Raw genomic sequence first — 26,404 nt, forward strand, 5'->3', positions numbered from 1 at the left:
CCACCTGTGTTTGGTAAAGGAACTCACTAGTAATAGACTCAACACGTCTGTTGCCTCAATATTTACATCAGATGTTCAGTGAGCCATTTTGACATTTCAGGGTAAAGACAGGTGTAATTGATAACATTAATTATGGTCCCGTTCTATTTAGCGTCATAGTCAGTACAGTGTGCCGGCACGCACAATACCAGGGACCTGGTATACCTAAATGGAACATGGCCGTAATTCATGTTATTAATTACACCTGTGTTCACCCCGCAATGGCATGTCAGAACGGCTGCTGTGAAAAGGGCCTATAAGTGAACCTTTCTGCATGTTGGTATAAAACGTTAGTATCTGTGGTTTGTCCAGTCTTTAAAAGGTTTGGTTCGTGATCAGGTTTGCTTCCAGTTTTATTCTGGTTGATTCGTTTTTATTTGTTGAATGATGACACAAATCGAGTGGAAACTAGTGCAGAAGGTCCTACTTTTCAAGTTCTACACATTTAATATCTTTAATATCTAATTGTTACAATATATAGGCTACAGTAGTTTTGTCACATGTGGCAGTCTAACTCATGAAGCGTGACTTAGAAATTATAAATTGAAGTAAACATTTACCAAAGATTTGAAAAGTTGTTGAGCTAACATTATCTTTCAGGTGAGTGATAAAGATGTTCTGCTCTGGAGAGCTGCTGAGTCTTTTGATAACAAACTCCTTGTGAGATCTCCGGCCATTAGTGAGTTTCCCAGAGGGACGGAGGGCTCCGGGGTGAGAGGGTCTGCCTCTTCTCATTCGATACAGGAGAGAGCCTGAGGGCCAGAGAGGCAGCATGCTGGAGATCACAGGACACACTAATTGTTTCTGTCTACCCAGAGACACGCGACTGATCGCTCTGTTACAGTTGTTCAATTTCACACGTTACTGTGGGGAAATTAACTGTACCAGCTGTGAGTATAGAAATAAATAAAATAGTAGCTACAACGTACAATAAAAAGCTGAGACATGGCTTCCAACTTTAAATTTTATTAGTCGTTTCTGTTATAGTTTAGCAAAGCAAACATCAAAGTATGAAGGCATCATTTCATAGAACTGTAATTAATCTGATCTTTAGTATGGCACCACTGAAAAATAATTCATGAATCATACCGACATTTAAAAGAAACCAAAAACCATGTTTTTAAAATCAACCGAGGGAAAAAAAAACAAGAAATCATTAACAACAGGCATTAGCCATTACATGATGTACTTAAAATTACAAATCATCTGCAAGCAATTCACAACCAACAATTCATACTCGGACCACCTCCTTAGATCTGTGATTGTGATTTCTGTAGTTTGATATGAAATAAGGCAGATTCCTTCAATACAATTATAGACAATCTGGTAAGGAGACAAGCGAAAGCGAAGAGGACTGTAATTTCTGTTTATGTTGATGAATTTCAAAGCAATTATCTGGCATGCACTGGAAACGGCAAAGAAAAAAGAAGGGACAAGAAGAATTATTGATTTGTTAAAAGACACTCATATCCTCTTTAGCGTATGTGGGCCTTGATGAACAGTTTCTTGGTTAAACGACGAGTTAAGCTGCAGTTACGGCAGCGGCGGAGATCAGATGTGATCAGTGATGTTCATAGATTAAAAGCCGGGGAGTGACACACCGCCTTACAGACTGTGGTCTGAATCAAGAGTATATTGACTGATTTGACTAAACAATGGCTGCAGTAGTGTGTGAGGAGACATGGCAGGCGTCAGTGTGTTGCACTCCAAAGAGGCTCACAAATGCAGGGTCTTGTCAGGTAATTCCACTGTCGCATGTCATCATCACTGTGGCGTTGGATGGTTGATGTTAAGCATCACCCAGCCTAGAGTGTCAACATGTCAGAGCTGTGGCTGTTGTCCTCTGACAGCTGCACCACGCTCTCGCAGTGGGCATAGATCAAATAAAGAGACTTGAACCTGGTTTATCTCATCGCACCCTGCTGGCAAAATGAAATGTATTACTCTAACACACAGTGACGTATGGCTCATCTTTTCTGGTTGATATGTTCAAGTCCTATAGTAAGGTTTTGCACACACATACGTATACATACAGCACATACATACTTCAGGGATGAGTAGTTTCTTAACAAAGAGGGAATAGGCTAAATAAAGTTGGGAATGTGAGCATCTTGTGAGTAACTGGTTGTCCTGGGCCAGTGTCAGAGCCCATACTGACATGGGCCAGTCTGACACCAGTGTTGGTTGGCCTTCGCACAGTTTTGCTGGCTGTCAGATGAGGTTGATTGTCCTTCCCTCAGCTGGTCATTCTTTCTTCTCAACAGTGTCTGGATGGAAAACAAGGTCATAGTCTGAATTTAGATTTGGGTGAAATTCTGGTTCTCACATTTAACACATTTAGTTTAGTGCTGGATGTACATGTCTCTGACTTCAGCGGAGGACATGTCTGTGAAACTGAGATTGGAGACTTCTATTAATAATTTCACACCACAAAATGAAAGGGGTGGGAATGGAAATCAAAATCGAGAGAAACAATTAAGCAATTGTCAAAATAGTCGCAGATTAATTTAAAGTAATTATTCAAGTAAAACGTACAAATATTCCCTAGTTCCAGCTTCTCAAGTGTGAGGATTTACTGTTTTTTATTTGTCATATGTGATGGTAAACTTAAACATATTAAAGTCTTGGGTTGTTGGTTGCACATAAGCAATTTTCTCTGCTTTTTTGGACATTTTATAGACCAAAGAAATGAACGTGTCAAGTAAATTATAGCTAAATTAATCAATAATGACAATACTTGTTAGTTGCGCTCCTAGAAGAAACAATACAAATCACACAAATCAAACTATATATGACCCTGATACAAATCAAACAATATACAGTATACAGACTCTGTGTATGACAGATAGATAATCAGACATTTTGACACTGAGCTGAATCATTTTCTCCGTTCTGATGTGAATCTTTCGTAACGATAAAACAACCCACCATATTTGTTCTATGGCTAATTTTAACCGTACGCCATGCGCCACCCAGCTCCCTTATACACCACCCCACCTGATCCACACGCTTGCTCGACAACAAGCTTTTTCTTCTCTGGCGCTTTGTCTGGCATTGTTTAAGCTCTCTCCTTTATACACCAACTCGTTTGCCTCTGCCAAGTTATTTCATATGCTGCTAGCCTGTCCTATTTATTCAACCCTGACAATCTGTTCACAACAGTTGCTTAATGGATTTCTTTCTACCTGGAAACCACGATACCCAAATCTGAATCCCATTATTTGGCTCAACAACTCTATATAGAGGCACACACAGAACAAATGCATCACTCTCCACATATGTCTACATTCAAATTACATGCGTCTTATTAGCCTAAATCTCAGCGGAGACCTGAGAATAACAACAGTGTGGGATCCTTATCAAATATGATTTATTGGCATGATTATTGCTCCTGCACTCTGTGTTTCGGTTGCATGTTAAAATAATATGCATTGCACACTTGATTTATTAAATGTCTGATAGTTGAGTTTGCAGGCAATTCATCACACTCAATCTCCAAAGACGTGCTGACACGTTCATACCAAAATATCCTGCAATATAGCCCCTACAGAGAGAAGGACATGGAGACAGACGGGGTGCGGGGGGGGGGGAAACGGAGACAAGGAGGGTGAAACTGGGTAACACTCAGCTGCACACAGCGCTGAGGATTCTCCGGATGAAGTGAATTTTAATTCAGCAGCTGTGGCCACTAATAAGAATCTGCTTATAAATAGAGATTGTGTGCAAGATAAGAGCGAGCGAGTGCTTCCCCCCCCCACGCGCCCCTTACCTTTGGACTGAATGCTGTCAGTTAGAATGGAGTCAGGTTCTTCTGAGCTCTCGACAGGATCTTTAATCTCCTCTAGATGAGAGAAGGGGAGAGAAATGAGAAGAGAGGCAAAGAGGGGAAAATGTGAGGAGAGGCTTTGACAATTAAGTCAATCTGTTGCCCCTCATTCTGTGCAGAAAAGCATTTATCTAAACAATCTCTCTGCCCTGCTAAGCTCGTGTATCAAGGTGAGTGGGTTTATAGTTACTAACAAGGACTTTCCATCAGGGTTGAACTGAATATGAGTAGCTAATAGCAGTGTTTTTTTTTTTTTTAAACCTCAACGAGTCTTCTGATGCCGGCTGGAGCTTCTACCGGTTAAGTGCATCCAACATATAATCAGACCACTAATCTGCACTGTGATATTTTATGAATGCAGGCAGGTATGTTGACAGAAATATCTACCCGTGAGTAGCAGAGGCAGGAAAAGCAAGAAATGGAGGAAGGAATGTGGAGAGCAGGCAGCAGGGAGGTGTCTGTTAAGTGATGCGTCACAGCGCCCAGTGAGGGCAGCTCACGGGGGGAAAACATGATCTCTACTCACCTCCGTTGCTGGTTCCAGTGTTGTTGATCTCAGGGACATCTGCAATGTGGAGCACATATAGATAACACACATGTTACTCATCTTCAGTGTCAATTCATTCACGTTGATTAAAGGTTTAGTTATTAAAGGTTTAGTTATTAGTAAAAGTAATCATTTGGGGCAAGATTGTTCTGCTTCTTTAGAATGAAATTCTGCTTGAAGTAGAAGTAGATCATCCCAAAACCAGTCCAGGAATTTAAGAGCAACTTCATTCTCACATTTACATTTCGTCGTGATGTTTACAGTCTCTCATGCCTGGAAATTCAGCGCTTCCTAAAGAGTTATTGTTCAAAAAAGAACAAAACAAATGCGAGAAGGGAGAGAGAGACACATGCAAAATTAATTACAGACTGCCATCCCTGTAAGGCAGCCTGAGATCCCCACCCTCTCCTCCCTCACACATCCTTCTCCCCCTCTATCCTCCCTCTGTAGGCACACAACTCCATCCTCGTCACTCCCCGAGCAAGCCCTGCCACTTCCCTCTTTGCAACAACAATCATCCAAACAAAGCACGTCATAAAAATAACCGCTCTCCCCAGGCAGTCCGGCGATGATGTAAACAAATACAACTGCTTAGACGCGTGATAAAAGAGCGCGTAGAATCCAAAGTGTTCTGTCTCTTTACACCAACAAGTCTACGGTCCAAGTCATTTAATTCCTTATAGAAACCTTGTAATTGCAGGTTTGGATACACGTGTAAGATTGCAGAAGTTCTTAAAGCATGTAGACAGTTTGGGCATGCTACCTTTGCTTTGCTGCCAGCAATGGAGAATATACAATACACTGCTTCTTCAATTTACAATTTATTTAATCTGTTGCAACATTGTGGAATGAAATTTCTCCTCCCTGAAACTCCACAGGGACTTAGGGACTGTTGAAAAGCAGGAAGGCTGAAGCAACAACAATCTCCAGCTTATTATTATTATTTATTACTTTTTGATCTAAGGCATGGAACGGTCCAATAATAATATTATTAACGCAAAACTATTTAAAGGATAATTCTTGTTATTTACAACTTGGATCTTTGATAGATTTAGCTCTGATCAGTAATAATAACATTATACTTACTAAGTTAATTGCTGAGATCTGGGAACATGGCAACATCATGGCTACAAAGAACTCTGATGGGGCAAGAAACGCCAGCATCAATCCTAGTTTTCTGTGCAATGAAGGATTATTATTGACAAGTACGCTCACTTTTGGTTTTACCTCCACATAATAATTAGTTTAGATAATCTGGATCACCATGGCTTGTTTCTAACCTGTCTTAACATTTGTGTTTCTTGCCGTGCTGTTGTAGCGATGTCATCGTGTTGTCATAACTGACAGAAATGGCCAAAACCACGGGAATAAGAACCAAGCTGTAATAACCCTGAAGTATCCTTTAAGGTTTCTACTTTAGCATTAGGGCTGTACGAATATTTGGATATTCATTCGTTAGGTAGGTATTTGGTCTTCAATATTGCGCACCGTCCACACAAGGCGTAAAATCAGCATTCGTGGACTCATGACACATTTTGTTAAAAAAAACATGTGGTGGAAGCCTCTGAGTGTGTGAAAGAGGTATTCTGCTGCTTTGATGCCACAAGTCCGTGCTGCCTACTAACCGAGAGTTTAAAATGCTCCTCCTGTCACGGCGGTCCCGCGCTGCAGGTTAAGACCTAAAAAATGGTATTCTGGGACAGTCGTACTTATTATAAATTAATCATAGAAGCGGATTTACCACCGGATTCAGATCATAACTGTAATGGAATAAATTGACAGGAAACATGTTCACACACGACGTACCACGTGTGTTCGAGAGCCGGGCGTATGGCATCAATACCGATGCAATAAATTATGCATACACATGAAATGAGATGCCATGCATTACCACTTTTCCACACGATCACCTTACGGATATTAAAGCTGATGGCGGAACATGTGGAATGTGTACATCGTGTCTGCCCTTTTATATGAGCTAGCATAGCATGCCTGTGTGCAGCAGCATGAGCTCACTGAAGCACTGCCCTCATTCCAGATGCTCATTTCTTCCCTTCTCTCAGGTAATAACATCACAGTCTGGGTGCCAGAGTAGCATCCTCTTCCTCTAATATCCAGCACTGATCAAGACAAAGCAAAAAGCTCAGAATTTCAATTGATTGCAGCTCCAGCCTCCCCTGCCTGCCTGAGGCTCGGAGGGAACAGCAACGCGGGTATGTCTTGCTCTCTAATTTGACTCCTGTGTGCTGACAGTAGAGGGCTATCATTTAGGGGAGGATGCGAGTGTGCTGTGGTAAACACATAAACAAGACGGGGGGGAGAGAGAAAAACGGGCCTCTGTCAAGGTTCTGGTGAAGGAGAGACACAGTCCACAGAGGGCTGATAAGGAAAAGAGAAAAACAGTAGACCGAATTGACTCCCTCAGCAGGAAACTAGACAGCTTACACCAGTGGTTCTTAAAGCGGGGACCCTGAGGGGTCCTTGACAGTGTCTCCCACCTTCCATTTTGGTTTGTAAATTACCAATACACATGGTAACACAGTTTGTATACTGCATGTGTTATTGTGGGTGTCTAGAGGGCATAAAATACTTTGGGCATCTCAAATGTTAGTTTCTATATCTCCTGATTACACCAAAACAAGCATGACATTGCTCCCAGGGCGTCAAATACAGATGTTTCGCGGCGGTAGGAGACACACTGGGCTTTCCATTAACTACAATGCAAACCCATCCGTGGCATTAGTAAACGCACCAGGAAAGTGCTGTGGTGACGTAGTTTAAAGAGCAAAAGAGACACACAGGGCAGGTGGGAGTGGAGGTGGATGGGCCCAACAAACTCAAGGCATTCATCCAGGAGACTGTGTGTTATGTTTCACTTTCACTTTACAATCGGCTGTTTGTTTGTGTCCTGTGTTTACAACGTCAAGTCACATTTGTAATAGTAATTTTAAGACCAACCATGTTGTGGTTTTGTTGCCTAATCCTAAAGTGTTTTTGTTTAATTCACAACATTTAGCACGTGTTTAGTGCGATGGAAAAAGAGACGCTGAGGGGTCTGACAAAGTGTTAGTATATGATGAGTTGGGGTGAGAATGTGTTCATGAAGATAGACAAACTCAGCAAGGCTGACTGGATTTAAAAGGGAATCTGATCATAATTTTTTTTCACATATTAGAGCTGTAATCTGTTTATCTTTTTCTTATATGTCAAGTCATCACAATGTTTCAGTGAAGTTTTCATGACATACTAATTTACACGAGCACAGAGGCCACGCAGTAGATCAAAAAACATTTAAAACATTCGCCAAACTTGTCATTCTTTAGCTTTGACTACTTTTAACAATTCTTTAACTTAATTTCTGTTCTTGTCACTTCAGCCTTTCAGAAGTTCAGTGAAAATATCCCGGAGAGAAAACCCCTCAGTAGCTCAAGAGGGAGGATGAAAATATGTGTGTGCGCTCACATCTGCACACATAAGAGAGGGGAGAGGAAGGAAGAGAGTTGGGCATAAGTTACCCTCGTATGCAGACAAGCAGAAAATTACATCCCCCCACCTTCCATTCATTTATTAGACACGAGGTAGTTAGCGTTTTGTTGGTCAGCATTAGTGTAGTGCACCACAATATGATAGAAAATGTGCTTGAACTGGGCAGCTATGGCAAGTTAAGATTCTAAAGCATCATATTAATAAATGAAATAGATATTTGAGGCGCTGTAGCTTTTGTCAGGTAAGTTTTCTCGTTAGTTTGCATCATCCTCGGAGAGCGTTTGTCACGATCAGCAGCAGTTCTGCCTCCACACACCACTTTTAATGTTCTTGTCATTCCAGCTCAGTCAGCCCACAGGGGAGGCAGTCCCCGTGGGTCACCCACATGGCAGCATGGGAAACCGTCTCTGCTTAATGTTCCAGACAGGAGCCTTGGGCAGGACAGGAGGTTCCCTTTTGTCCCTCAGCCACAGGACATCTCAATGTCTTTAATTCAAAATCCTCTTTTCTTGAGCAGAGAAAGAATAAAAATCGATGGAGGTGTAGAAGTGTCTGTGCCCTACAGTGTCAGTTCCCCAGGAGAATTTCTTCCGTTCATTTGATCCCCAGACCGTGGCGTGGTGGGCCGGTCTGCTGTGTCTGAACAGGTCCTGCAGCTTTGATCCCAGCCGTCTCACACAGGTGTCCAGCTGCTCCCACTCATGGACATGACCCCTCACAATCTCAGACAGCGAGCTACTGAAAACCATTAAAACCGTTCTTTCACTTCGGCTCACTGCTCAAATTATCACAATTAAAAAACATTTACTGACTGAATGTCTTACACTGATTGCATTAAGTATTTCTACGTTGCTTGATTTGATCAAATATCTGGTAGAGATCTGTTGTTTCTGTGGCTTTTATGAAGCAGACGGAGGGCTGCTGCTCGCTCAATAGCATCTTGAGAGAATAAGATAGGAAAATGTCAAGGTCAATGCCTGTTTCTATTGAGAAGCTGAGAGCAGAATTCATTTCAGCATGTAAACTGGGTGGTCTATGAGGGACTCGGGCATGGCCTGCATTGGGCCATGTATATTAAACAAGTATCAAAGAGCCCCTCGTTGAACTTTGCATGGACTAATAGCTTTGGGGCTGATATGTCTACTGCAAAGATAATTAAAGACATCTCCCTGCTCAAGGAAAACAAGAGCGGGTGGAACTCAACAAGTGCCCAACCAAAAGAACTAATGAGCTGGTAAATGGGGAAAGCAGCCCATTTTCATATGTTAATGTTAAGTTTGTAGTGTGGAAATAGCTTAGCTGCATGAGCTGCCACTCTCAAAAAAGGGAAGTAAAAGGATTTTGTGAGGAAGCGAGGGTCAGCGTTTGATAGCTGGAGTTTTCTTTGCCATGAGATGGAACACTGTCTGACAATCTGAGCCAATTAAAGAGCACCGAGCTGTGACCTGCAGGCTAGGGAGACGAAAACAAGCCTGTTCAATAAACACTGTGGCCTCCCCTCTATACTGCTATCCTCCTGAAAAGCCAAGAGTCTTCATTAATATTCCGCCTTTCTTCTCCCTAAGAAAAGGCCGAGGGGTTGTGGACACTAAGTAGCATTGTGCTCCCCTGCGGGTTTGGGTAACCTTGCTGTGGCGGTTGTAGTTGGGCGGCTCCAAGTTGGGTCAGGGTCCCCTAAACAGGCTGAAAAGACCCAAGCTCATTACACAGGCCTGGGCAATGCTTGACAAGATGAGAAAACACAGAGTACTCTGAATGACTGAAAAGAGAACAGGACACCATCTGCTTTGGGGTTAAGCTACAACTCGGAGAAAGTGAAGATGATTAGAGGGCAGAAAGAGATGGCAAGAGAAGAGAGGGGGGCTCGGTTGACAACATATGTTGCGAAAAACGAAGAGAAAATGACCACTGGCAATAAGAGATAAACAAGGGTTGAAAGAAACAGGAAAGCCAGCAAAAATGTTCGTCTCCACTGGCAACTCTTGATCTCTCTTTTTTTTCTGTTCCCTACTTTGTCCAAGTCAGTGTGAAACAGTCACAGTGATCTGTCAGAAGACAAAAAAGGAGATACAAGAGAACACAGAGATACCCTGAGATGAAAGGAGTAAGTGAATAACTGATTAAGTGAAGAAGAAGTGAGAAAGGGAGACAAAACAAAAATAGACATGGAAGGGAAAAAATGCAAAAGAGGCCTCCCCCTGTGTGACCTACATACCTGCTAAACCTGCTGTCAGTGGTGGCCGGCTCCTCTCTCATCACTCGCTGAATTACTTAACATAATCTTTAGACTCTTCCTGTACTGCTAGTGGGCCTGCAGCAGGAAGCTGCCCACCTCTGTCCTTAGTACCTACTGTCGTTTACCATATCAAGGCACAGACGGTCTTGCAGGGGACTGGTAAATTTGACACGAGGTGATCTGGCTGACCCCCGCGATACAATAAAACGGGACACGCCACAGCTGAGGGAGGTGTAGAAGCAGCAGGCCTGGATGTTTGTGTGCCGCTGAGGACACGGCCCGGGCCAGCCGAATGATTTGCAGTTATGAAGTGATGCCTCCTCTGGGCAGCTCAAGGTTTTCCGCGGGAGATCAAGGATCGGACTGGTCAATATAATCAAAGTGCTCGTCTAGACTGCAGTGAAAACCGGGAGCCCTGACAGAGCAGCTGTCTATCACTGAAAGGTCAGCAAGAGAGCAGCTTGATGGTAAACCTCAGTAGAGGTCAGCAGCATAGTGAGGGACTGATAGAGATGTAATATAGCAAATGAAGACGTAGCATCAGATATTACTATTGTGACAAATTTACTTCACTGCTGATTGCTGTTTTTTTGCCCAATGTTGTCCAATTAAGTGTTTTCTGTGATGACTTATTCTGATGTATCACACCCTAATCGCATAATATCACATAATATCACATAATATTAGGGCTGTCAAAGTTAACGCGATAATAATGCGTTTTTACGCCACTAATTTCTTTAACGCATTAATGCAAACGATCTTTCGGAGAATAACCATGTCATACTAGCTTGTTGCGAAGGAGGTTAAATAACGCTCTAAACTCATGCTAAATTTTGGCGAGGAAAAACGGTCATGGCCATTTCAAAGGGGTCCCCTGACCTCTGACCTCAAGATATGTGAATGAAAATCGGTTCTATGGGTACCCACAAGTCTCCCCTTTATAGACATGCCCACTTTATGATAATCACATGCAGTTTGGGGCAAGTCATAGTCAAGTCAGCACACTGACACACTGACAGATGTTGTTGCCTGGTGGGCTTCAGTTTGCCATGTTATGATTTGAGCATATCTTTTATGCTAAATGCAGTACCTGTGAGGGTTTCTGGACAATATTTGTCATTGTTTTGTGTTGTTAATTGATTTTTAATAATAAATATATACATACATTTGTATAAAGCAGCATATTTGTCCACTACCATGTTGATAAAGAGTATTAAATACTTGACAAATCTCCCTTTAAGGTACATTTTGAACATAATGTTTGATTAATTTGCGATTAATCATGATTAAATATTTGAATCTAATGACAACCCTCCATAATATACTTCACTGTATCATCAGGGCAGCAATTAACTATTAGTTGATTAGTTGACTATTAACTAAAGGTTGCTACTCTAATGTCATGTATCTTATTGCATCATACCCTCTGTGCATTCTGAGTGAACTTGGAGAGATGAGAGGAAGGGGTTAATATCTGAAAAATACTGTCGAATGACATTTGCAATCCAAAGGGTTTAAAGACTTAAAATCCTAACTGTCATGTGTGAGTCCCAAAGACCATTATTCTCAGTATCTCACTTGGGTTTATTCCTGTTTCTAACTGAAGTAGCTCGACCATCAAATCTTCCTCACTGCCTCCAGGAGACAGGCGACACATACAGAGATCACTCATCATTCAGTGTCTTTATGTGTACGCATGTGTGTTTTTAAAGGATGTGTGTGTGTGACAAGAGATTAAAATGTGTTCCAGACTTTTCAAACACACATTTGTTGCGTCTCTGCTGGCTGACAAATTCTCACTCAGCTCAGAGTTGATTCATTTGCCATCTTTGTGAACCAAACAGAGGGGTGCTGACAGGACAAGAGAGCTGATCAAAAGAGGAGCTTCAAAGGAGGACAGAAAAAGTGGGTCTCTTGTCAGGCTGTTCCCGTACACCGTTCATAGCTATACCTACGAAAAGTAATGCACTGTCTCACGAAATCAATTCGTACAGTATGTAATCCACGCAATCGCTCGCCTTGTAGGGAGGAGGTCGAGGTGGATGGGTGGGTCAAAAAACACTGGACTTCCACCCAAGAGACCGGTGTTCGTACCCCGTTCGTAACCAGAAGTCAGCGTTGATTTATTTGTCACGTATCTTCCCTACTTAAGTTACGCCACTTCAAGAGTTATTTAACCTAAACCATGATCTTCACCTAAACTAACCAAGTAGTTTGGTAACTTCAACCTAACCAAGTTGATCTTTTCCTAAACCTAAATAGGTAGTTTTGTTGCCTAACCCTAACCAAGTCGATCTTAAACCTAATTAGTTTTTTCACCTAAACCTAACCAAGTCAATCTTTTCCTGAACCTAACTAGGTAATTTTGTCACTTAAACCTAACCAAGTTGATCCTAAACCTAACTAGGTAGTTTTGTTGCCTAAACCTAACCAAGTTGATCTTTTCCTAAACCTAACTAAGTAGTTGTGTTGCCTAAACCTAACCAAGTTGATCTTAAACCTAACTAAGTAGTTGTGTTGCCTAAACCTAACCAAGTTGATCTTAAACCTATTTAGTTTTGTCACCTAAACCTAACCAAGTCGATCTTTTCCTAAACTTAACTAGGTAGTTTTGTTGACTAAAACTAACCAAGTCAATCTTTTCCCAAACCTAACTAAGTGGTTTCTTGTGAAGAGGGAAGTTATTTTGAAAAGACTCAATGCATGTAACAAGCGGCTATTGACACTTAAGTCACATGTTGCTATACATTCGTAGGAAAACGCACGAAAAATGAGGAATAACTTTTCGTAAGATACGAAATGTTGTCCGTTATATGAGGCCTCCTCTCTTTGACGGCAGGCTTCTGGGCCAGAGGTGACCAACATAATGGACACTCCCCATCTCCAGCTAAATGCCCAGAGTCCTGTATTTCTCATCAATAAGAAGACATTACAAAATGATGGAGGGTACTGTCACGCTGAGGAATGATGGCGAAGAACCCAATTCAATCAGACTCCAAGGGCTTTTGAAAAGTGAAACTTTTTCATATTGAAATCACCAGGAAACAGGCTCGATTTGATATCCGGTGAGCTAAAATTAACAAAGCAAGTCAAAACAATGAGTCAAGCGGAGTTTAAGACGGAGGAGCAAAGCCAAATGTAATTCAATGATAAAAGCTGCATTAATACGGATAACGATAAGACTGGTGTTTAGTCTCCTCACGGCACTCACACACACAATGCCTCAGCAGGGCTGTGATTGGTGTAGCCGCTGTTCCTGGACTTTCACAGTCGGTGTAAGAAGCTATAAAATACGAGCATAGCCTAATGTCTTCAGCCAGTGGCAGCTTGCTCCCTGAGGAGCCACTCAGTGTTACAGTATACAATGTTATGCCAAAAGTTAATTGTGTGCTGACAACTCTTTGCCACAGGAAAGACCGCACTGCTCTACAGAATTAGATTTACATCACCAGTATCCCATTGTTCACAAAAGGCAAAGACAAAAGGGCACAGAACAACCAATTAAGCAAAGCTTCAATTCCTTTTTGCTAAGGCAAAGGAACATAAATGCAAAGCTCACTTCAGCAACAACAAATTCTGAGAGTAATAAACCAATGAATTCGGGGGTAAATTATTCAAGCTGCTAAAAAGAAGGAAAAAACTCTCTTTTGATTTGCCGTGGATTACTAAGAAATTCCACTCTTTGTACTTGATGCTTTAACATAAAAGTGCGACCACACAGGGTCACCGTGCTGTGATGGGTTTGTGTGTACCTTGATATTGCCAATGGCAAGTCTGCTGGATTTCAGAAGAGCCATTTGTGTCGGCTTGTTGTTCTGTTTCACTCAAGCTGTACCATCGAGGGAGTAAAATACATAGAAATCAATAACCCCCCCCAAATAACATTCGCAAACAAGAGAATAAAACCAATTCTCATAACAGTTGTTAAGGGGATTTGTTGTACCTCCATTTAGTTTTTTTTATTGTTTGTAGATCTTACAAGGAGAGAGGTGGGTACATGATGTGCATGTGGTTTTTTGGGCACCATATGGCACTTGTGGATGCAGCTGGGCTTTCTGCTCAGAGCCACACATACAGTGAGCTGCGAGCGGTTGTGGCAGAGTCAGCGCTAAATAAAGCACTCACAGCCATCTATACTTAAAACATCCTGTCCACCATGGGAAAAAAGAACATTTGGAGAAAGAAAGTCATGAAATTGAGACAATAAAGTAACGATAAACAAGTGAAAACTTGGATAATGAGTGTGAACTGGAGTTTACTTGTGTTGCTGTGATGCTATTTTTTAACAACACAACAGGTCTAAGGAGAGAAAAGGAAACAAAGAGAAAAGAAGGGAGAGATGAGCAGAGGGAATGTCAGCTCCAACAGCCTCTGGGCTGATGTAATGGTGCCTTGTCTCTCTGCTGTGTTGAGACTTAGATTGTTGTGATGGCCTGCTGGGTCTGTCTGTCTCTCCATCCTCTTTCTCTGCTTCTCCCCTGCAGGGTCCCTCCTGCCTGGCTTTAGTGTGCCATTACAGTTTGTCCCCATACTCGCCCGTCTGGTCTGCACCCAGCCACGCTTAGATAGAGACTACCGCTCTAAAGCAGTGATTCTCAAAGTGAGGTCCGTGGCACTCTGTCACGGGGTCTGCAAAGTCATTTGCTATAAATTGTAAAATTGTGCTATATCATTAAAAAGTCCATATCTACAGATGGGGACCATTTGCACCATTAAAACAAGCATATTTTGTCCGTTACTCCCACCCATGTTAGCTTTTGGCCAATGGAAACTCTGATATGATTGTCACACACAGCAATACGTTCATTATTTTAAAGCTGAAGCACATTTTAAATATCTGGATTTATTTATTTAAGATCAATTACTTGAAATGAAGGCTATAAATGCTGTCAAGTTGAACCCAAATGCAATTTAAATCAAATCACAGTGGTACTTAAGGACCAATATGTAATATATTTACTGTAATAAATCATAAAATGACCATGAGATGTCATCAGAGATTAAGGAAATGCACTGAATTGATTACTGGCTTCTCTGACAACAATGCTACAGTCAGTATGTTCTCCTCTAAAATTTCCATTATGGTCCGGAACGTTTGTTTTTGTTTTGGCCAGTGTGATGCCGTCCACTGACCATTTCAACACCCCGTTGCCACATGTGAAACAAATTGGCATACAAACACATCCTTCTGCAGCCATGGAAGCAAGCAAACAAACTGGATCAACAGAGATAACGTTAACGTTAGATTCTACCGACCTGAAAAGCCTCGGCACATCTCTCACACAGCCGGTGAAGTGATTCAGACTACTGCTGCTGGCAACGCCGTGATGCTAACACACGCTAACTGCTTACAGTCACACCTAATGATTTAAATAATGGCTATTGGAGTGTTCATACTCGGAAGTTGATCTATATAAAAAAAACTGGACGTCTCTTTCCCAATGTAAGTCTATGGGAAAAAGTATTTTTGGTCCCAATGGCATCACGTGACGGACACGGACGTTGTAGTACTGCCGTTTGGCCACTACTAAAATTTGCATCAAAGTCCGGTGTTGTTCCTGGGGGTTTGCACCGGTGGAGCGGACAGGCCACAAGTCCAATGTTTTGAATTTGGACTCTGTTACCCATTTGAAACGCTAGCTGTCAGAACTACATGTTGCTCATTTAACATTAAATAACATTGCAAATGTGTGGGACTAAAAAAAAAAAAGGATTATCTCATCTTATCTTAACATGAGTCAAACTGAAACGTGTTTCTGTTTATCACTGTGAAATAGGTAATAAGGGTGAGAAAGAAAAACAAATAGTTTCAATGGAATGTGAGAGTGCAAATGGTAGTAAGCATATGCTAAATCTGCGATGTGATTAAAAGAGGGGTACTTGGAAAAGTTCCTCCTTTATAAGGGGCCCCTGGCCTCAAAAACTTTGAGAATCCCTGCTCTAAAGTGTTCTCTGTAGCGTAGCGTCCTTCCATAGTCAATGAGCTGCTTTCATCCCACAAGTCGGCCTCTAAAAAAGGCCAGCTTTATCAAAGGCTAAAAAATATGAGGAACATCCAGGCTCCCTCGATTGCTAGGTTGTCTGTGCTTTCTATTCAGGCATATATTGAAGAGCAGAATTATAGTAACAGGTCACATTTAAAAAAGGCTGTGTGGATAATAGGCACATACTAAACTGACTGGCCGTGTAATAGGAGATACTATCACAGAACCGTCACCGTATTCAGGTTAGTGCTGGTGCATTGCAATGCATGCAAATACTTCACAGACAAAACTTGCTCAAAGTTTGATCGGAAAGAAGGATGAGCTGCTGTTCACTCGGTGGCATTGAATCTGCGCCGCCATTAAATCTTACCTAAGACGATAGCTATCGACTCCTGTAGGAGAATCACACATGCATGAAGGAAAAAACAATTTCTGCTCACAACTCAGATTTATTTATTCCTAGCTTTAGGCAAAGACAGTCTTATTTTAATTTATGGATGTTCCATGAGCTTACTGAAGCGGGTGCCCACTCTCACAAGTCACCAAAACAAGGCTTGCTGGATAGATATTTCAAACACAATAACAATATAACCTCCTTTTCCATTCTAAAGTAGGTTATGAATATTCATAAATAAAGGCTGCTTGGATTTTGATTCAATTTGGGGAGCCTTTATAAAATCCCAGATATCAGACTGAGAATCTTATTGCCTGTGCGGGGAGATATATCTAATACATAGCCTGTGATTCATATTGTGGAGCCTGATTTAAAATACACAATCTCTCCTCTGCCTGCCTCCTTACATATCTTTACTCCACACAGATATGCTATCTCCAGAATATAATATTTGTTACAGTTTGGATCTTATGGCTTTTGGTTGTTTATAATATTGCAATAAATTGAAGTAATTTGAGCTAAGAACAAAAAGACTAAATGCTTAAACACAACTGCACCTTTATACAAACAGACCTGCAATGTACGGTAAACAACAGATGGCACAGTTTGGTAATATGAACTGTTAAGACATCAGCAAATTACCTGTGCAGTATCCTTCACCTGTATCTAATGCAAGGGAATGTGTGTAGACTGAATCAATTCTTACATTAACAAGTTATAATGATGACGACGAGAGTGGAAATGAATACATAATAAATAATGTAAAACACAAAGCTTTGTATTATTTAGTGTGACTGAGCTGGGACTGAGATGCTTAGCTGTGATAAACACTTCCATATGTGCAATATTGAGCTATGTGAGAACAGCAGGCCGTCGACAGACATTGTCGTCAACTGGGAGCACGTGGATACAAATGTGCGGATGCAACGGAACGCTGTAGCTAGCGACATGTCTGTCTATGACACATCCTACAATGTGGGATCACAAATAGGTAGACTGTGAACATTGTCATTCACTGATTAATAATGGAAAGATAAAATGACTGGAAGGTATCAAGCTGGTCATATTGAAATCAAATGCATCCCCAGCCACAGGTGCAGCTGGTTTGATGTCAGCGACAGTATTGTAGTTACTATGAATTGATGTACACGACTGAACAAATAACCTAACAACAAATTAGAAAGCATTTAATCAAAGAGACAGCAATTTCTTCTTTCTAAATTGCTTGTGTTTAAGAGCATCGCATTTATCTTTCTTTTTGGCCACTGTTAGCAAGTTGGCGAGGGAAATGGAAAAGTAATTCATTCAGTATATCATATATTTATAATTAAATAAGACAGATGTATCCTTGTGGAGAAATTAAGCTCAGCTAATGTAAATAGGGTTGCAATATCTGTCCAACTGATTGGCGAGATTTTGCTCAAATGCTTGAGTTTGTTCCAGAAATGTACAAAGCTTAAAGGAAGACTTCAGGCAAAAAATGCCCATTTGTATATCGATTACTAACCCTGTTTCCTTGTATTCTTGAAGAAAACTCGCATGCTCTCCACTGTGAGCGGGGAATCAAAAAGCGGAGAATGGGGGCCGCGTTTAACAACAGCAAAACTATATAAACACCAGGTTGTTCACACGGAAAGGCGTATGAATGACACGATAATGCGCAAGGCATTTAGCTGTGCCACGCTCAGAGCTAGTGACATAGAATAAAAAGTGAGAAAGGCCGCTTATGGCAGGCGAGCAGGTGGGGGGGTAAATGGGTCCAACAAACACACAACTTTTAACCAGGAGACCAGTATTCAAGACCGGTGTTTTGATTTGTAAGTTACGTTAATGATGTTGTCACGTATTTTCCGTACTGATGTTACATTGTTTCCGTATGTATTTTACTCAGTTTACGTACTTATTTCAAGCCCAACAATGATGTTTTTGCTAAACCTAAGTGAGTGGTTTTGTTGCCTAAACCTAACTGCGGACGTTATCGTAGTTTTGTTGTATGGCGTAAAAATGACATGCGAAAAGCCTAAAATGTGTCCTCATGTGTTAAATATACCCCTCCCCGTGAGATCAGGTTGAAAAAAACATCAGTTTACAATGTCTCACACAACTCGTACAGTATAATCCAAGTCTCATTTATCCAGTTGTGTGCTCACTACTTCCCAAACACAAGCATCTTCCCCAAAACCTTACTATTTAAAACACTTGCGAGTCCGGACGAGTTGGAAGTGTTTTAAATCGTTTTTAAATATCAAGACTTTTCTCTGTTTTTTGAGTCTCCATTCACTGCTGAGGCATGCAATAAAAACAAAGTTTTCTTCAAGAATTCAAGGTAACACGGGGTGAGTAACTGATATACAAATGGCCATTTTGTGGGTAAAGCATTCCTTAAACAATTTCCTATCTTGCCTGCAATCAAGGTAAGCTCCGCTCCTGTTTCTGTTCCAACACAATATCAGACAGCCAACAGGCTATGTGTGAAGAAAACACATTATATCACCATCTCTGAGTTATTTGTGCTTGAAAATTACCACTTGATGATTGTGAATAGAAGACAATGTCGAAAGATAATAGGTAAGAATTTGTTGCAAAAGACAGACACACATACACTCTGACTCTCTGATGATTAGGTGTATGCATATGTGTGTATAGCAACCTCATATTCAGCTGTCCTCAAATTGTTTGATTCATTATTCATTCCTCCCACCATTATGAGGCATTTTATTACTCCTTTCAATGAAGCAGATTTAACCTGTATGGCCATGAGCAGGCAGCCTGATTACAGTTATTATTTTTAATAAAGGGTATTGGCTCGGGAATCATTTGGTGAATAGCTGGTTATGCGTGGCTAAGCCGGGCTGTGCTGGCCTGCATGAGATTCAATATCCGAGACAGTTTGAGTCTGCACTCTGTCCTGAGCCCTGCTCCTCTATACAAAATGCAATCTGCCTGCAATCAGGAATGACACCACTGTTTACTGCTTGACAGTGCCACCACACAGTACACGGCTCATGGTAACCCCAGACAGTGACAGACACTGGCAGGCTCAGGCAAGACACAATCAACAGGCAGGAGTGAAGCTTTCCAGTGATGGAAAGCCTGCAGTGTTTGTAGGACGTATTCCAATGGCTTTTCAGAGAGGATGGAGAAGGCTATCTCAGATAGATCTATCTGGAATGTTCACTCTCGCCCTAAATTAATTGAATGTCAGTCAAAGAGAAAGTGAAATGGAGGCGAGGGAGTGACTCAGACCTTTGTGTTAGTGCAGTGGCGGGAGAGGGGCGGCTCGGGCTCACAAATCTAACCCTCAACTTCTCCAGACAATACCCTTAATCAGTGACAACGTGAGCCAGAGAAGGATGTGGGTAAATAAAGACAGATTATCCCATGTGGCCAATGAACGATCCAAACAAAATAGCTGGCCTTATCATGGCGCTCAAGTGGAGTGGTTGAATGAAATAAAGGCTTCATATATGGCAGCCTGGTTAAAACAGAGAGCGATATAAAGAGCTGTACAGTACAATTTAATTCAAAATTGACTACTATTATTGAATATTTTTCTTATTGTCAACAAGACCAAAAACAACAATGTGTAAATCCATCTCTCAATACTTTTTATACCTTGAATGTGCCACTGAGCCTTGATCCAATTTGTTTAACTGAGAACGGAAATCAACATTATCTATTGTCTTTTTTTTTGTTAATTTTAAACAAATGTTACTCAAACAGGAGTAAATAGTGTATTTGTTAGGGACCATTTTCAGTAGGGGATCAGCATAGTATCGTTACATTTTGCGTGGCACTATTGTATCGATACACGGACGTCAAGTATTAATTTTTTATTATATAAACTATTAACCTCTTAACAATCCAACGGTCTTAAAGCTAGAGTGAAAATACTGATATCATATAAAATTAGAAAAACCTACTGAATCAATTGGTACCAACCATGTCATGTTAGCTTGTCCGGAAGAACGTTAAATAACGCTCCAAAGCTACACTGAAAACTGGCATGGCCATTTTCAAAGGGGTCCTCAAGATATGTGAATGAAAACTCTGAGATGAACAGAATGAAAACTGTATCTTCTTAGATAAAACAAATGTTGACAAACTTCATCATTTGCATTTGAAAAAAGGTAATATATCGCAATATATCTAATCGCAATACTCAGCATATTGCAAAATGTTTGAAATCGCAATCAGATCGTATTGTGACTTAAATATTATGATAATATTGTATCGTGGGGCCTCTGGTGATTCCCAATTTTCCACCGAGGATTAACACACATTTGGTGCTCTAGTCTGGTGAGTATAACAACAGCAGGTTGGTGTATGTGGAATTGACTCTAAATAAACTACAGTGTTCATGTTCATGAATGAACAGGTCACCCAGCGCAATGGTTTGGCTCATTGATGTGTTTTTAATATTAAACAATGGAGGTTTATAGCACAGAAGAATAAGCTGTATTAGGTTTGGGATACACACAACACTTTTCAACTGATTTGTTGACATTAAAAAAATATTGAACATTGCTTATTCAGCCCATAAAAGAACAATGCTGAATCCATATAGCTATATAGACTATATAGTCTGTCTTCATTTTCTATATATCTGCTGTGATTGACGGTTCTCAACACCTCGGTCATGGCTTCCAGAGATGTGTTATATCACCTGAGGCCCCCTGCGATGCCTTGTGCTTCCTATACAAAGTGATTTTACATGGGTGAAGTAGATCTCAGACAGGCTGAGATTGATTCAAGGGGAAAACTAGTTTGACAAACAGCAGACAACAAAAACAAAGCTGACCGTGCTGATTCAATACACAAGTATACAAATACACCAGACTGGATGGGGAAATCACATTGATAGAAAGCCAGTCAGTCAGACTCTCAATCAGGTCAAATCAAATCAGATCAAATCAAATCCAAGCAAATCTGATCTTACCTTCCATCTCCACAGTGGACTTGGCTGTGTCGTCATCTTCTGCCTTCGCGGCAGGCTGCTCTTCCTCTGCTGGGAAAAAAGAAAGCAAAGCTCTGATGTTTGTTACGCTACACACTCACATGACATCAGTGTCTTTGCAGACAGATGATCGCCACGTCTTCAATGAGATCAGCTTTGTTTATGTGTGTATGTGTTAATGGTTAGTGGGAGCATGTGCTGTGGACTATGAGGCTCTAGTGATAGAATATATTCTATGTCCAATCTGTAATAGTGCACACAATCTGAGCCAATTCCTCCCCACTTGGTTTTGCTCTTTCTGTGCTGAGAGATGAATTTGCATAGATTCAAACACTGACAGCATGAAATAAAAAAACAAAACGTTTGTAGTGTTCCATCTCCCAACCATGTAATTTTAGACTGCTGGTAAACCCAAAATGTAAACATCTATGTTTCTATTTTGTTATGCTGCCATTATGTCAGCCTTCAGGTTTTCATGCATTCAACTGACTTATTCATATTCGTCCCCCTCAGTGCCCTGTGGATGTTTGCTGCATACAGTGATAAAATGCAATTACTATCAGGAAATCAGACCATCACCTGAACCTTTTTCAATTTGGAATAAATATTTGTTTAAAGATGTATTTTGGCATTTCTGTTTTATTGGATAGTGAGAGAAACAGACTGGAAAGGCAGGGGAGAGAGAGAGGCGATGAAATGCAACAAAGGGCTTTGAGCCGGACTTGAACCCGGCTCGCTGCGTTGCCGAGACTCGGCCTTAAAGAAACAGCGTGCGGGATTTGGCGGCATCTAGTGGTGGGGTTGCATATTGCAACTGAGTACCCCTCTGCTCACTACTCCCTTTCCAAGACTGCGGTAATGTGAGCTGCTGAGTGCAAAACTATGGTAACGTAGATATAAAGGGCTCATTCTAATGAAAACACAATGATTCTTAGTTTCAGGTGATTATACACTAATGAAAACATAGTTATGAATAATATATTCCATTTGTGAATAGATCCCCCGAAATGTCACACACTGGCTCATTAATGAGGCGCTCTATCCGGTGACCTACCTGGGCGCCCCGAGGTTATGAATATTTGTTACCGACAACTCGTGCACCTCAAAGTTTTTGATTTAAAAGGATAAAAACAAACACATGCACCCTTAAGTACGTACCTTTGTCTTCATCTTCATCTTTCTCATTGTCGATGCCTTTGTCTTCATCTTTCTCTTCGTCTTTTTCAATCCCTATATCTTCATCTTTGTCTTGGCTTTCATTTTCATCTTTATCTTTATCCTTTTCTGGATTTGTCTCCTCATTTCCTGATATTTCATCTGCAGGCACACAAACATTGAAGTATAAAAAGAAGTACATTTTGAAGAATCAATTCAGGCACAGGGAATCAAAGCCTTCACATTAAATCCTGTTGCACAAGGCAGAAAACAAGCCCATACGTCATGACTGCTGACAGAAATCTCTCAGAATCATTTTCACACCAACAGGTTGCTCTTTTCCAGTTTGAAAGGTTTGAGGTTGACAGGAAAGAAGGGAAAATGTGCTTGCTTTAGCTTGTATAAACTAGTTTAAATATAGATATAGTTTTTTTAAAAACAGCTGATTTACAATAGTCTGTCTCTATGTGTCAGTCCTGTGTTAGTCTGGTGACCTATCCAGGGTGTACCCCGCCTTCGCCCAATGTCAGCTCGGATTGGCTCCAGCCCCCCCGCGACCCTGAACAGGATAAGCGGTTAAAGATAATGTATGGATAGATGATTTACGATAATCTAGTGCTGTGTCTCAATTAGCGTACTTCCGTGCTTACACTTTTAGTATTTTGACTCTATACACTATTTTGAGTGTGTAAGTGCGTTCATACTGAGAAGTATGGCAAAATGCAGTGCACTCTAAGTACCCAGATGTTGTGCTCAAAACAGTTAACAATTTTAACAGCTAACACCGAACTACACAAATATTAGTTATACATGTGCCTTTTGTCACAAATTAACACTATACTGTAATTGGATAGAAGCCATTACTGGGTTAATTCATCGGTCTGAATTGAATTACTGCCAATACGGCGTAATGTCTGTGGCTGACTATCACCAGCTGGTCTACCGAGCGTGTGCGAATTGAGACAACACTACCCTGTCGAAACTCACTACGCAAGTAAGTACATAGTGTGCACAGTGTCATGGAAGTGTACTAACGGAAGTATCCGAATTGAGACACAGTGATGGATATAGAGTATGTAATGGGTGGTGTTATAAAGTCACTAGGTGGTCAATAGATTGCTAGCGTTTGCTAGGGTGTGGTTTCTAACATTTGAAGGGAAAGTTCTAGTGCTAAAATATGTATAGTATTAGAATAAAAATAAAGAACAAAGCTTGTGTGTAAAAGGAATAATATAAAGCAAAATGTGAAGGAACAGAGTACTCATGGTAAATAAAAGTGCTAATAAAGGTATGTGCACAAAGGTTATATTTTACAAAGTAACCAAAACCACATTATTGAACAACATATTGATCTGTGGTCTCTGCTTTTCACCTGCAACACACACACGGACAAGAATGATGCAACTGCTGTATCTTTGGCTGAATTAGTCTGCAGGTGTTGTTTGAAACTGTATATCTTTGCTCCTCCTAGCTCCTACCTCTCTGTTTGTGTCTCATGAGAACGTAATTACATATCTCAGCTTTTGAATAGCATCCCAGGACTGCATTTGCTATAACTCTCTCATAGAATATCTACAAAATTCATGTTCAGAGAGGCTCTATCTGTCAAATCTTTGTCAATGGGATGGGATTTGAATAAAACAAAAACAGAAGAGAGGCGAGGCGCTGCTCACTGCCAATATGCAAATGCTGAATCTTAATTATATACCAGCAGCAGAGAGGATATTCGGAGGAAGAGAAATGGTTCTAGCTCAAAGTTAATGGTTGCCTCTCCGTAATACACACACACACACACACACACTCTCTCTCTCAATTCACTTAAGGCTCTCGCTGTCAGCACAACAAACCCATCTCAGAATCTCGGGGTCTATTCATCCAGCCTGTACAGATGCATTTAGAGCTTTGTATAGTGGTTATTCCTCTGCTGTTAACAAGACTGATCAGGTTAGATCTTTAATCAAACTCTGAGCTGAAGTTAAAACCAGAGCAAGAAGCTGCACGCCAGTCAGCTCGTACAATTCCCATCTCCTCTAGAGATAAGATTCAGAACAACGTGCGCTCCTTCCCTCTCAGTGAGTCATGTGTAGAGTAGTGGCAATCTGCACACACACACACATTAACACGTAATAATCACACCCCCGTCCACGCTGGCGCAGCCTTGGCTTGTGACTGTACTTTACCTGGGTTTTGACTCGCCATCTCTACGTCTTCATTTCCAGCAGCATCTAGAAACAGAGTGGAAAACATTTGAGTTCAGTGCCTGGAGTTGAATTGACCTGGCTTTCAATATCACCTCAAACAGCCTTTTCATTCCATCTCTTTGTGTAGCTTTGTCTTTGTACTGCAGTATGAGAGCAATGGAACCACAAAGACATGCATAAATTAAGTGGAAAAAAGAAGGGAAAAAGAATGTCACTTCTAAAACCATACATAATTGAGGGATTTCTTTGTTCCAAGCTTCTGTGATAAGAGAAGTTTTTTTTATTTTTCTGTTAGAGTGGTGGCACACGGGATGGAAAGACTGAACTGGAGCGAATAGAAAATTCAATTTTTGATGACAAATGACATCAAGAAGCACTGGTAGAGCCGAGGGGCTCAGAACATGTGTTAATGGTCCGTGGAGCTACATTACCATCGTCACCTTCCTCTTCATCTCCTATTTCCTCTTTACCTGAAAAGGCAGGGAAAGAAATCATCAGCCAAACACGAGCATGCATGGGAATAATGCCAGTCAACAAAGCTACCAGTCATACTAATGATCACAAACTGTTCATCTCTAGGCAAAAGATTCATCTTGTGAGAGCTGGCATCACATTTCAAAAACCTTCTGCTTCACTAGCCTCACTTTCACAATGTGTTTTTACATAGAGGGTTTAATGGGGTTTTCTATCCATGGTCTCGGTTATTGGTAAGGAAACCTACTACTGCACTCGATACTAACAACTCCTTATTTTGTTTGAGATATAACAGTAAGTTAGCTTTGCTCGTCTTTGACATATTCAGCTTTTAACTTCAGTTATCGGAAGGCTTCCAAACTTATTGTTACAATGAAGAGGGTCTCAAATGTGTATCAGTAGGTATCATAGGCTGTATATAAAGATGGAGCCGCGGTATCAAGGTCCCGCCCACACATCCGCCCGAAGCCAGCCACCACGGGGCGATTCAGATGTTTTGGCTACACTTTTGGGGGAGCTGTCATGTCGTCCATCTTTATATACAGTCTATGGTGTTTGTGTCCATAAGGGGAGCCCGCAAATTGCGAAATCTGATCTGAGATCTGTAAATACTTGCAAAAACTCTTGTGAGACTCACTGCCTGACGACTTATCCTAACCTTAACTATTCAAGGTCAATGCCTAACCGTAACAATCTCACGAGAGTTTCCCCAGTATGCTGGCTCCCTTCTAGCCACTACCATTTATGGTAGGTACTTATAGAACCAGACTAAGAGTCTACAGCTAAGCTAGCAAGTAGCGGCTCTGTCAGGCTGTAATTAGGTACATTAGCATACTGACATGCATACAGGGATGACATGTTGATGATAATAGGGAACATTATAATGTTCACCTTCACAGTTTAGTGTGTTATCATGTTAACTTTAGCTAATTTGCATTGAACACAAAGTACAGCTGAGGCTGATGGGAATGTTTTTTTTTTTAAGTAGGCTATTGGACAAAATAAAATTGGCTAAAAAGTAGTAGCACTATAATACTATAGTGTATCACTATGATACTATGAAACATGATACTAAAAAGCATGCACCTTTTCAGAGATATCAATG

The 26,404-nt window shown here is 41.0% G+C and overlaps 1 protein-coding gene across 2 annotated transcripts in view; it reads right to left on the reverse strand.

Annotated features, from left to right (window-relative positions):
• Positions 1-989: 989 nt before the first annotated feature.
• Positions 990-26,404, reverse strand: part of macrod2 (mono-ADP ribosylhydrolase 2) — a 455,425-nt gene continuing 430,010 nt past the window's right edge. Inside the window, exons 12-18 of one of the 2 annotated variants that reach the window (XM_074646542.1) lie at positions 25,257-25,295; positions 24,805-24,849; positions 22,628-22,786; positions 21,452-21,517; positions 4,392-4,430; positions 3,809-3,880; positions 990-2,306 (exon numbers count right to left, since the gene is read on the reverse strand). In XM_074646542.1, the coding sequence (XP_074502643.1) occupies positions 2,284-2,306; positions 3,809-3,880; positions 4,392-4,430; positions 21,452-21,517; positions 22,628-22,786; positions 24,805-24,849; positions 25,257-25,295 (443 nt within the window). In that variant the 3' untranslated portion in view covers positions 990-2,283. Of the gene's footprint in view, positions 2,307-3,808; positions 3,881-4,391; positions 4,431-21,451; positions 21,521-22,627; positions 22,787-24,804; positions 24,850-25,256; positions 25,296-26,404 lie in introns of both variants that reach the window. The other variant, XM_074646541.1, reaches the window with a different exon arrangement.

This window comes from Sebastes fasciatus, chromosome 9 (genome assembly GCF_043250625.1).
Source record: "Sebastes fasciatus isolate fSebFas1 chromosome 9, fSebFas1.pri, whole genome shotgun sequence".
Lineage (NCBI taxonomy): Eukaryota > Metazoa > Chordata > Actinopteri > Perciformes > Sebastidae > Sebastes > Sebastes fasciatus.